Source organism: Apiospora phragmitis, assembly GCF_038363925.1.
Source record: "Apiospora phragmitis strain CBS 135458 chromosome Unknown utg000013l:1.0-2965645.0:1.0-2969333.0, whole genome shotgun sequence".
Lineage (NCBI taxonomy): Eukaryota > Fungi > Ascomycota > Sordariomycetes > Amphisphaeriales > Apiosporaceae > Apiospora > Apiospora phragmitis.
In genome coordinates, this window is record NW_027117413.1 from 1,321,117 (window position 1) to 1,334,258 (window position 13,142).

At 31.3% G+C, this 13,142-nt stretch overlaps 3 protein-coding genes across 3 annotated transcripts; 1 reads left to right on the plus strand and 2 right to left on the minus strand.

The window, feature by feature from the left end:
- Positions 1–446: 446 nt before the first annotated feature.
- Positions 447–920, plus strand: PG994_014135 (uncharacterized protein; the record flags this gene model as incomplete). The annotated part of the gene is made up of 1 exon (XM_066865544.1): positions 447–920. One exon carries the CDS (start codon positions 447–449, stop codon positions 918–920), a length of 474 nt encoding a protein of 157 aa, XP_066708673.1.
- A 576-nt stretch (positions 921–1,496) lies between these two features.
- On the minus strand, positions 1,497–2,162 carry PG994_014136 (uncharacterized protein; the record flags this gene model as incomplete). Its single annotated transcript, XM_066865545.1, has 2 exons — positions 1,497–1,757; positions 1,950–2,162. 2 exons carry the CDS (start codon positions 2,160–2,162, stop codon positions 1,497–1,499), a joined length of 474 nt encoding a protein of 157 aa, XP_066708674.1.
- Positions 2,163–3,209: 1,047 nt separating this feature from the next.
- On the minus strand, positions 3,210–4,136 carry PG994_014137 (uncharacterized protein; the record flags this gene model as incomplete). The annotated part of the gene is made up of 2 exons (XM_066865546.1): positions 3,210–3,654; positions 4,075–4,136. 2 exons carry the CDS (start codon positions 4,134–4,136, stop codon positions 3,210–3,212), a joined length of 507 nt encoding a protein of 168 aa, XP_066708675.1.
- Between the last annotated feature and the right edge of the window lie 9,006 nt (positions 4,137–13,142).

Sequence of the window (13,142 nt, forward strand, 5' to 3'; positions counted from 1 at the left end):
CTCGGTGTAGCCAGTCCGGAACTCCAGGAAACCTTTCCCGAATCGTCAATGAGCAAGTCCGAGCCGGGGTGTGTAGTGCAAAGCTTGGCACCCGTTTTCGACGGCACTCATGTTTGTCTCTTTTGCGCAGCCGGGGTTTTGGAGTGTTCACCGCCACAAATGATGCGGACTAGCCATATATAATGTAAGTAAAGCGAGCCTAGATGGAAGAAAGATAGTGTGTCAAGTCACTGCCCAGTCACTTCTCTGCCTCCTACGTCTTCGATCTCGCCTGTTTCGTTGCCCACCATGAGACTTTCCATTGCGTCCGGCCTCCTTACGCTGTGCGCGCTGATTTCGCGCAGCGCTGCCGTCCCCATCAATGAGCTGGTCGAAGACCCGGAGAAACTGCACCAATTCGCCCGGCGCTACACCAGCCCGACGATCATGTACCCGCCAACATCACCATGGACCGCATGACGCGCTTCCTCATGGTGCTGAACGTGCAGCCGGACCCGGACCCCGACGTCATCAAGGAGAACGTCGCCATCGACGCCACCTACGTCTCGCTCGCTGAGGACAACCCGGACCTGCACAAGATCCTGCCGTGGACGGGTACGCGCTACCGCGTCGGGCCCCAGGCCTTCCTCGACACCTTCACGCGCGTCGGCCTGTGGTGGCAGCGCGGGCCCTTCAACGTCCAGTCCGTCTTCACCGACGGTCAGGGCAACTTCACCGCCTGGGGCAACTTCGAGGTCACGTCCAACACCCTCGGCAAGAGCATCAGCTCGCCCTGGTCCTGTCGCGCCGAGTTCAACGACGCTGGCCTCATCAAGTACTTCCAGTACATGGAGGACACCTTTGCCACCACGTCGACCTTCTGGGCCGACGGCAAGAAGCAGTACTGTGCCGACCCCTTGGGCGGCTGCGTCTGGTTCTAAAGCTGTCCAACGCATTTTCACAACGCTCACGTCGCTTTTAAAGAGAGGCTCCCGAGAGGAATGACTGGGTACAACATCATCCGAAATACCCTGGAGATGGTTGGAATACACGAGCGAACTCGAGCATATGGGGATTCCACGTCTAATAGCATAATCTATAGTTCAATATAAGTTGCGAGGAGGAAAAACACCAACTCATAAAACACAGCAGAGATCATATAACATCAGTGATATATTAAGTAACACCTGAACTGCGCGCATCCAGGTATAAACAAGCTTACTGTTCTGTGTGTATAGTTGACTGCTCATGGACATGTTGCCATTTTCAATGGTAGTAATCCCGATCTGTAGCAGTCAACATCCACCATGGCCCCCATGACTCCGCAGGACCAGCCTGTTGTGAACAGCAGTTGACGAATCAATCAATCATCGCGGCCCCCATATACAGCCCCTCCCCCCGGCTTTGACTATATTCTATCGACAGCTCTCCAGCACAAACGGCACTCGCGAAAAGACTAAACGCCACTGCAGACGGCGCTCGGGTCGCTGCGTCCTCCCTGGATGCCTCGTCCGTAATTACGTCTTATCACCAGAACCTTGCAGAAACCAGCCCGCACCGAGATGGTTGCAGCCATCGGCGATTTTGTTCATGTAATCCCAGAGCTCGTCGCCTTTACATGGCTGAGGGCCGGCATAGTTGCAGAGGTATGCCAGGTTGTCGTCCGTCTTAAACAACTGGATTGTGTGGCTGTGAAGGGTGTTGCCAGCACACCAGGCAGCCAACTTCTTGCCGGCATCAACCCAGAAGCCCGCATCCATCACTTCACCATCGACGCACTGGACCAAGAGACAAATGAGTTGGTCAGCAAATCATGAACGAGGCAAGCAAATGAGGATGCAGGGGTTGATTTGGGGGAGGGAGAAGAGGAGAACGAAGTCAATGTTTCATTGCCAATGGGGGAAAATGTTGGGTCGAAGAAGAACTTACTCCCAAGCATCTTTGGTCTGGTTGGCCTCGGGGGCATGGACCTGTGGGTTGAACGGGATCGGGTCGATTACGAAGGGTGATCCTGGGACAGGGTTTCCATCCAAGTCCCTGATGTTGAAGATTCCATCAGGGTTGGTCTTCAAGTCCGTCATGTAACCGCCGTCGGGGATACTCTTCATGAAGTCGCTAAAGCTGGCAGCCGCATTGGCGCCAAAGCAGAAGAAGTATAAAACGGTAGCGAAAAGGAACTGCATGATGTCGACTATAAAGCAAAAGCAATAGAAGATGAGTAGGTAGTGCTTGGGACGTAGTATGCAATGTGTTTATTCTGGTCAAATGTTGACTTCTTCGATCCTCATTTCTTCTGAAAATTAATGACTCTGCGCTTGAAATCAGATTTTCCCATCCAGATATTATCACTACACAGCGGGGAAGATTTTTGAGACATTTGTTAAGTGCCTCAATGACCAAATGCAGTGCATCAGGTGAGTCTGTAAAGTTTTCAGGCGGGATCGTGCCAATGTCTCCGATATTCTCTTTCCCTTCATATTGAATCATCTTGAGTGACTGATGGATTAGATCAAGCAGCATTCTGCAAAGGGGTGATTGTTAGACAGACGACTGCTCTGAGCGGCTTGGTTGGGGGGTCTGAAAAGCCAATACCCGCCGTACTGATGGGGTTGAATTACTGACATGAGTAAAGACAACAGCACTGGCTGCCGTGGCCTCTTTCCCAGTCAACCAAAGTACAGGACAATGGGATCCCTGGATCCATTCATTCAATATCATGCGAACTTGGTAGTCAGTCCGCAGTTGATCAGATCCTCTGACGACAAATGCGGTGCCGCCTAACGAAGGGCTGGTCTTCTGGATATTAGCCAACACTTGTGCAATGTCGAGCTGCTGTTGTTCTTAATAGAATCAGAGGGAGTTGTTTTATCAGCATCTGGTAATAAGCCGGAAGGCTTATAAATAAAACTGGCTGTTAGATTAACTCTATAAGTCATTATATAAACTCATTATAAACCTTTGGAGAGTATACTAGTGTTTATGTATACTAATATATAGTAACTATAATATGAAGTCTCAACTTATTAGTGTCTACTTAATTCCCTCACGAGCTCTCAAGAGTTTTATGTTTTGGGGCTTTGTGTCTCACCAGACGTTGCAGAGTTGTTCCACGACTGGGTTTGCCCCTGATAGAGTTGTCCCCCTGATGTATTTCGAGCAGTAAACATCTGCCCAGAGCCGCTGGCACTGTACACATCTCCAGAACCATGGTGTGAATTCATCGTGGCTGCCTACGTCTTGGTATCCTCCTTTATCGATGGTCCCAACCGGTTCAACATAGTGTCAAGTGCACGTAGCCTCTTGAGTATCTCCTCTTGGTCGGAGGAGCTGTGCTTTTCCATTATGACTTGGACCTTTTGCACGATGTTGAGCATCAGCGTCTCTACCATGTAAGTCTTCCTCTCCGACACGATATTGTGGTAGTGTTGATCCCACGGCACTCCATCTGTTTTTGCAATTCCGTCGCACAAATCTTGATAGTCTTTGGCGAAGTCGTATAGTTGGCGTATGGGATCATTCAAGTCTCTCAGGAATTGATCACTTTCACTCTCTCGGATCTGAGTGAGAGTCTGGATAATGACCGGATCCACGACGATGGCTTTGCGAACCACATCGGTGACAACAGCTCCTTTACCCTCGTCGTGACCCTTGGGGGAAAATAGGGCTGATATATTTCTACGTAAAGGTCTAGACTCGCAATTCGATAGTGGGATCAGAGGCAATCCATTCCTTTTAATTCGATTTGAAGGCTAGAACAACCCATTCGGGTTTTGCGCGCCCCCTTCGGCAGTGGATGGCAGAAGGCAGCATATGACGCTACGAACTCGCGGGCGTGCTTGTCTGTTGTCGAGTCTGACGTGGTGTTAGTCACCCAGAAAACCAAACACGGCGCCAACGGGAACTTCCCCGTGATGTGCCCAACTGCCGAGACGCCTCATAATCCTTTCTTGGACAACGCCAGAAGCCAATTTTTGCATTCGGGTTGTCATGTGCTGATGTATAACTTTTGCGAGTACCGCAGCATTAAGGCTTGACTGAGACATGTATTCCCCTTAAGTGCTGCCATAAACATTTCTCCATTGGAACTGCAAGAACCTGGTCGGTTCATCACCGCGTGGGAGAAGGATTAAGCGCTTATGTTTCTCAGTCCCAAACATCTTCGAACATGGCTCTATTGGGGTGAGTTCCAGTGAGTGGCTGTTCAACCCCCAGAAGCATCACACCGTATCCTAGGACATTCGGTGCCCGATTCCAATGTGAGCCTGTTAAAAAGGTGAAAAGGATGAGCTGAATGCAGCTTATATGAATTAAACTAGAGTTGTGTTAGTAATAATTAACTTAAATATTTATTCCCGGCTATAAGTAATAAGTTAATTATTATATAATATTTAAATTCTTTAATAAACTTTAAATTCTTAGTTTAATGTTTTTATAACTAAGTGTGAGTTTTAATTAATATAATAAGTTTTAAATAATAAAGGTTTAAAGCTTTAAGTTTTATATTTATTTATTAAGTTTATTTTATATTATATATATGTCTTTAATATTTAAGCTTATTTTTAATTTATCTCTTTTAAATATATATTTATTACATAAAGAATATAAAGCTTTTTAAACTTTATTAAATTATTATTTTATATTAAATTATATTAAATTAATTATTTATAGAATTTTTAATAATATATTATAATATATTTTAAAGCTTTCATATTTAATAATTAAATCGTAATCTTTTATTTTTATATAGTTTTATTAAAGTTATTATAATAAACGCTATTTAAGTTTTAAAAGAAACTTAATAAAACGTATTTAAGTTTATATTAGTAATATAAGAGAATATTTAAACGTGTAATAAAAGAAACGCTTTATTAATAAAATAAGTAATAATACTTTTAGTTTATAAAGTAGTAATAAAAGTAATCGAGCGAAGAGATTTATATAATAAAGTTATTAAAGTTATTTACTTTATTAATAAGTTAAATTAATACTTAAATTAATTACTAAAATAAAAAGTGTTTATATAAAATATATAAGGAATATCTATCGCTTATATATTCCGTCTCTCCTTCATCGATCCCTTATTACTCCGTCTTAATCAGTCGTGCTCTATATTGCTCAGTCATGCTTAGTATTGCTTAGTCGTGCTCAGTCGTGCTCAGTCGTGCTCAGTCGTGCCCCGCTGAGCTGCATCTATTATCCGTATTATCACGTGACCAAGGCTGGTCGTCTAGTCTAGTTTATCTGCCCAGATCTTGTCCGTCTAGGTCTGTCTATAAGTCGTCTGCTTACCTCGGGTTTTTCCTTTAATAACTGTCATCGTGCCCCTGATAGGTGGGTCCGTCATCGTTAGTGGGTCGTAATCGTTGATACTGAGTTTTATATATGCCCCGGTTATTATAAAGCCGTAATAATGTTTATTATTATTTAATATAACTTTTATTATATTTTAATAAATTTTAATTATAAAAAATTAATCGATATTACTTAATTAATTAATAAATATATTAACTTTAATATCTTTTATTAAGTATTTAAGTTTTTTAATATTTAATTTAAAGAAAAACTAGTATTAAATAAATTAAAAAAGTGTATTATTTAATATCTTTAACTATTTATTTCTTAAAACTTAAATAAAGGCTAGGTTTTTATAAACTTAATTAAAAGTAAATAACGTGTTTATAAAAAGATTATTATAATCGACGGGTTAATCCCTCACGAGGTAGCACTTAAAGCGTAGAATTAAATAAAAATAACCGTCTAGTTATTTTCGAAGCTTTTATTTTATAGCGTAGTGGTTAATTTAAACGCACTATAATAAAGATATAAATATATTTAAAGTTTAATAAACTTATAAAAAAGTGCGGAGAGATATCTTTTAGTATAACCTTTTAAGTTTATTATAAAATAAAAAGTAAGGTGTTAATTAATTAAGTTAAACTTAATAAATTTTTTATAAGTATTTTTCTTTAATAACTTCGTTAATTTATTAATTTTTATTTTAGTTTTTAATATATAAACTAGTTTAAATAATCCTTCGGTTTATTTTTTAATAATTTATTTATATTAAATATTAATATATTTTATTTACGTATTATTTTTATTAATTTTATATTAATTTTATAAAGTTTAAACACTATTTAAGTTATATTATAGTTTTTAATTAACTTTTTTCTTAATATTTTAATAATTTTAATCTTAAAGGGTATAACGTTATAATATTATTAAACTTTTAAAATTCGAATTATTAAACTAAAGACTTTATATATACTTTTTATTATAAAAATAGTTTTATTAATTTTATTACGTTAAATATAAATATTTAAAAAAACGTTTAACTTTTTTTAATTCGTTTTAAATGTTATAAACAATTATTATATTTTTAATAAAAATAAGTATATCATTTATATATAAAATAAATAGTTATTTAATTTAAAAGGTTTAAAGCTAAGCTTTTTTATTATTAAAAAAATAATAAAAAACTAATATAAAAAGCTTCGTTATAAGCTATAACGTGGTTTATTACTAAGTCGGCTTTATTATTAAGTTAGTCACTTTTTTAATTTTTTTAATTAAACTTTAATATATAACGTACCCTATAAGCGAAATAACTATATAAGCGAATTAACTACTTTCGCTAAATTTCGTATAAATAACTTTTATAACTTAATTCTTTTATTATTTATTATAGGTAATATTTAAAAAGAAGGGTAAATAGTTTTAACGTTTTAAGCGCTTAAAAACGACTCGAAAAGAAATCTCTAACGCGTAGCTTAAATATATAAAGTCTTTTATATAACCCTTTATAACCGATAGTTTAATATTTTTACGAAACGCGAAATTCCCGCTAATTCTCGAAAATTAATATATTTTAAAGAAGATATAATCGTACGATATATAATCGATTTAAATTCGCGGTTATTTCTTTCTCGGATAAGTAATATTAAAGATATAGCGAATCGATTACTCCGTTAACGCGACGCGGGACGCGTCGGCGTTAATTAAGCTTCGAACTTCGTACGACGATACTTAAACCTCCGGACGCGTTTTAATTAAAAAATCGATTATTAAAGAGTCTTTTATAAAGATCTCGACGCGTATTACGCGTAGTTTATATTTATATAAAATATAAATTATAAATATAAGATTTAAAAAGAGGATATTTATAACTTCGACGAGACCGGCTTTTTTATAAGTTAAATCTCGTTTGAAATAGTCGTTATAACGTCCGATTAATACGAGAAGCTTAGGGTTATTCCGAAATCTATTATTTCGTAATTAAATATAAAGCTATATACGTTAACGCCTCCGACGACCTCTTTTAGCTTATTTATACTTTAAGAATTAAAGATTTTAAATAATTTAATTAAAGCTTAATTTTAAATCGAATATATAAGAAATCGAATTATACGGTATTAAAATAACTTTTCGATATTAATTTTAATTAAACTTAATTATATTACGAAAAATATAATATAAGTTATATACCGGCTCGCTTTTTAAAAAAGTAAAGTAAGCGTATTACGAGAGGCGAATAAGATACTTAGCCGGCGCCGCCGTACGAAAAGAAAACGGCTATAAAGTAAAGGATTATTTCGTATATAAAATAAAAAAAACCTATAGTTTTAAAATAATATTAATAAATAATTATAAAATGAATCGCGTTAAAGGAGTAATTATACAAGGACGTTTAAACCACGCTTATAGCGCTATAAAATCTACGGAGAGCCCGGGTATAATACGCGTACTTATTAGAATAATATAGAGGTATTTAAAAATAAGGATTTCGATTAATTTTAATAAATTATATTTATTATAGTAATATTAATTTAAACTTTATTATATTAAGTTTTAAAAAGTGGTTAATTCGTTTATATAATTATTTCGCTTATAAAGTATATTAAAATCTTTATAATTATAATACCGATTTAATTAAAAAAGATCGTATCGTTTTAATAATTTAAGCGACGCGAGAAGGTTCGAATCGAATTAATTAAAGAGCTGCTATAAAAATATACGACGACCCCCGAGTTATTTTAAGCGACCGACTCCGCGGTATTAAACCTCGACGCGAAATTTAATATTTATAATATAAATTTAATTTAATTAAAAAAGAGGTGCTTTATAATTATATAATTAATTTAAATATTTAAAATATTTTTTAACGTTAATACTATAAAATTTTTATTTTTTATTTTTAAAGTTATATAATTAAAAATAGTTAATAATTATTAAATATATTTATTTAAAAAGTTAATATATTCCGTCGTTTTTAATTATTTAAAACTAATATTACTTTATATATTAATTTCGTAAATACGATTTACCGGGCGATTAAGTAATTCAACCGACTTTTAATAATTAAATCGATAACGAAACAAGCTTAAACTAAATTTAATATTTCGATAAGTATATTAAAGCGCGGACGAAAAGCTTTTATTACTTCTTAATTCTAAACGGTTACGGAAACTATATTTTAACCAAATTCGAAGAATATTATAAAAATAACGGCATTATTACGCTTAATATATTTTTTTACTTTTTTTATTTATTTGAACCTTTAAATATAATATTTTATTCGCCGTTAAAACGTACTTATTAGAAAAAATTAAGTTATTTATTAAAGTGTTAATAAAGTATATTATAAGATTAAAAGTTTTTAATACTTTTAAAACGGTATATTTTATTATTTTTATAAAAAATACTATTAAATCTAGATTTAACGTATTTAGTTTAATATTTTATTACTTAAACGAAATACTTAATAAATTAAATATACGTTTTAAAACGTTTAATATAATTTACGGTTTAATTAAATACTTTTTAAAACCTTGTATAATAAAATATAAATTTATTTAATTACTACGCTTAAAATTAATTAAAACTACTTAGTATCGTTTTCGTTAAACGCTTTTATATTATTCTAATAGGTACGAGTATTATACCCGGGCTCTCCGTAGATTTTATAGCGTTATAAACGCGTCTTAAACGTCCTCGTATAATTACTCCTTTTTCGCGATTTATTTTATAATTATTTATTAATATTTTTTTAAAACTATAGGTTTTTTTAGGTTATATAGGAAATGATCCTTTATTTTATAGCCGTTTCTTTTTTATACGGCGGCGCCGACTAAGTATTTTATTTACTTCTTATAATACGGTTACTTTACTTTTTAAAAGAGCGAGCCGGTATATAACTTATTTTATATTTTTTATAATTAAATTAAATTAAATAAAAATTAATATCGCGGAGTTATTTTAATACTACGTGATTCGATTTTTTACGTATTCGGTTTAAAATTAAGCTTTAATTAAATTATTTAAAGTTTTTAATTTTTAAGGTATAAATAAGGCGAAAAGAGGTCGCCGGAGGCGTCGGCGAATATAGTTTTATATCTAATTATAAAATAATATATTCCGGATCGTACGGTATAAGTCCTGCCTTTTAAAAACCTCTCTAAATATTTAAAATAATAAAAATCGCTTAGAACGCTTTTAAAAACGCTAGTAAAAAGTCCCCCTTTAAGATATAAATAATATACGTTCGTATAAAACCTTCGATTTCTTTTTTATATAACTTTTTTAATATATAAAAATAGCCGATATTAAAAAATAAAAGCTTATATAATAAATAAGAAAATATATAAAGTATAATAATTAGCTTCTTTTTATAATAAAGCTTAGAAATTATAAAATAATAACTTTTATAGCTGTTAAGAATTAATGAATAATAAATAATTTTCGTATAAAACTTCGTATATTTATTAAAATATCGAATTAGTCCTCGCTTTTTTTATTCGTAATTTAGCCGTTTTTAATAATTACGATTACCTAGTCCTTTAATAATAAGCTGTTTTCGTATTAAAAAAAGAGGTACGTTTTCTCGATAAATATAATATACGGAGGGATAGCGTAACCGTATAATCCGACGCTTTAAATAATTATAACCTATTCTTAGTTCTTTTATTAAATTACTTTAGGTTTCTCGTATTAATTAAAAGTGGTTATAATTATTTTTAACGTGATTTAATTTATAAAAAAGCTGGTTTCGTCGAAGTTATAAATATCCTCTTTTTAAATCTTATATTTATAAATTATATTCTATATAAAAATAAACTATACATAATACGCGTCGAGATTTTTATAAAAAACTTTTTAAAAATCGATTTTTCGATTAAAACGCGTCCGGAGGTTTAATTACCGTCGTACGAAACTAAAAGCCTAATTAATATCGATACGTCCCGCGTCGCGTTAATAAAATAATCGATTTATTATATTTTTAATATTATTTATTCGAGGCGAAAACTATCGCGAATTTAAATCGATTATATATTATACGATTAATTACTTTTTAAAATTCGTAAGTTTTTATATTAGTAATTATATATCTCGTTATAAAATATTATCGCGATACCGGTAACGTAAGATTATATAGCGAATATTATATATTCTTACTACGAATTATACGCTTAATTTAAAGTTTCTTTAAAACGCTTAAAGCGTTAATTATATATCGCTTTCTTTTTATTAACTTATTATTATAAGTAATAAAAATATAAAGAATAAAATATAAGTTTTAAAGAATTATAAAAAAGTATTTAATTAAACCGTATATTTAATTAAACTATAGGTTACGTTATACTTAAATTATTACGTTTTAAAATAATTAAAATACTTTATAAATAAGTTATATATATAAGCGAGCTACGCAATTTTTATTATTAAGCTTTAAAAGTTATAAATTAATTTAATTATAACGCTTAAAATTAATTAAATATATTATTTTAATAAATATACGTATTATACCCGGGCTCTCCGTAGATTTTATAGCGTTATAGGCGTGTTTTAAACGTCCTCGTATAATTACTCCTTCGACGCGATTCGTTTTATAATTATTTATTAATGTTTTTTTAAAACTATAGGTCTTTTTTAACTTATATATAAAGTGATTTTTTATTTTATAACTATTCCTTTTTTATACGGCGGCGCCGGCTAAGTATTTTATTTATTTTTTAAAAGAGTAATTCGGTATATAACGTACGTTATAACCTTTAAGATTTAATTAAAACTAATTAAAATAAACGTTAAAGAGGTATTTTAATATTAACGATACGGTTTCGAACGTATTTAGTTTAAAACTAAGCTTTAATCGAGTTGTTTAAAGTTTTTAATTCTTAAAGGATAAGTAGGCCGGAAAACGTCCCTAGAGGTGTTAAAGTGCGTAGCGTTATATCTAATTATAAAATAATATATTCCGGATTATATAAAACGAGTCTTATTTTTTAAAAGTTTCTTTATATATTTAAAACGGTAAAAGTCGCCTGGAACGCTTTTAAAAACGCTGGTAAGAAGTTTTTTTTTAGAGATATAACTAATATACGCTCGTATAAAACCTTTAATTTCTTTTTTATATACCCTTTTTAATATATAAAAATAGCCGATATTAAAAGGCTAGAACTTATACGATAAATAAGAAAATATAGAGTATAATAATCGAGTTCTTTTCGTAATAGAGCTCGAAAGTTATCGAGTGGTGGTTTTCGTGGCCGTTTAGAACTAGGAGGCGATAACGACCTTTTATACGAGACCTGGTATATTAATTAAAATATCGAATTTAGTCCTCGCCTTTTTTTTATTTATAATTTAGCTATTTTTAGTAATTACGATCACCTAGGCTTTTAGTAATAGGCTATTTTTATATTAAAAAGAGAGGTACGTTTTCTCGGTAAAGATAATGTATAGGGGGATAACGTAACCGTTTAATCCGACGCTTTAAATAATTATAATTTATTTTAAATTCTTTTATTATATTACTTTAAGCTATTAGCGTTAATTAAAGGTGGTTATAATTATTTCGAACGAAATTTAATTTATAAGAAACCTTATCTCGTTGAAATTATATATATCCTTCTTTTATATCTTATACTTATTAATTATATTCCGTACGAAAGTAAACTATGCGTAATACGCGTTAAGATTTTTATAAAAGACTTTTTAATAATCGATTCTTTAATTAAAACGCGTCCGGAGGTCTAGTTATTATTATACGAAATTAAAGGCCTAATTAAAGCCGACGCGTCTCGCGTCGCGTAAGTTAAATAATCGATTCGCTATATCTTTTATATTATTTAATTAAGGAAGAAACGATCGCGTATTTAAATTAATAATGTACCGAATAATTAATTTCTTTTTAAAATTAAAAAGCTTTCGAGAGTTTATAGAGATTTCGGATCGTGGTTAAATTCCGCGTCGTTGGCTGCGTAACGTCGACTTTAGGATATAATATATCGCTGTAGCTTTTCGTATATTTAATTTCGAGTTATCTTAAAACGCTTAAAGCGTTAAATTAAACCTTTTTTCTTTATTTTTAAATTTTATACTTGTTAAAAAAAGTTAATATAAAGTTAATTATAAAAAAGTTAATTAAAAGTGCGTAGCTCGTTTATATACGTAGCTCGTTTATAGGGTACGTTAATATTTATAACCTTTAAGCGTTATTTAACTTTTAATAAACGATTAAATATTTTATTTTTTAATTTAAAATAAGGTTTTTACTTATTAAAAAAGCTTTTTAATATTAATTTTAAATCTTATAAACTAAATGATAATATATATATATAATAATATATAAAATAACTTTTATAAAACATTAAATACGTACTTTATAAAAAGTTAATTTAATATTTTTTCAACGTTAAAATGTTAAAAACTCGCGCGTTTAACTTAAAAAAGCCCTTATTATATAAGAATCTTAAAAGCTATAAAATGAGAAAGTAAAAAGAAAGTGTTTAGTAATTAATAAAGGCGAAAAAAAGGTTTATTAAAACGAAAAGCGACTGGTAAAAGGCGTTATAATATTTACGACGAAATAAGTTATAATATATTAATATATAAAATAGATATAAAATTAAGTAATTTTAATTAATTTAAAACACTACAATTAAATTATATTATTTATAAATATTAAAATATAATAAAAGTAAACTATTTAGTAATATAAATTATATAATAATAAATTACGTTAAGTTATTTATTAAATTTATTATAATTACGAGAATATTAAATATTAAACTTTAATATATATGTTTTATTACTTATGAGTTTTATTAAAAAAATTATTATTTTTTATCTAATTCGTTATTTAATTTCATATCTTTTTTATATGT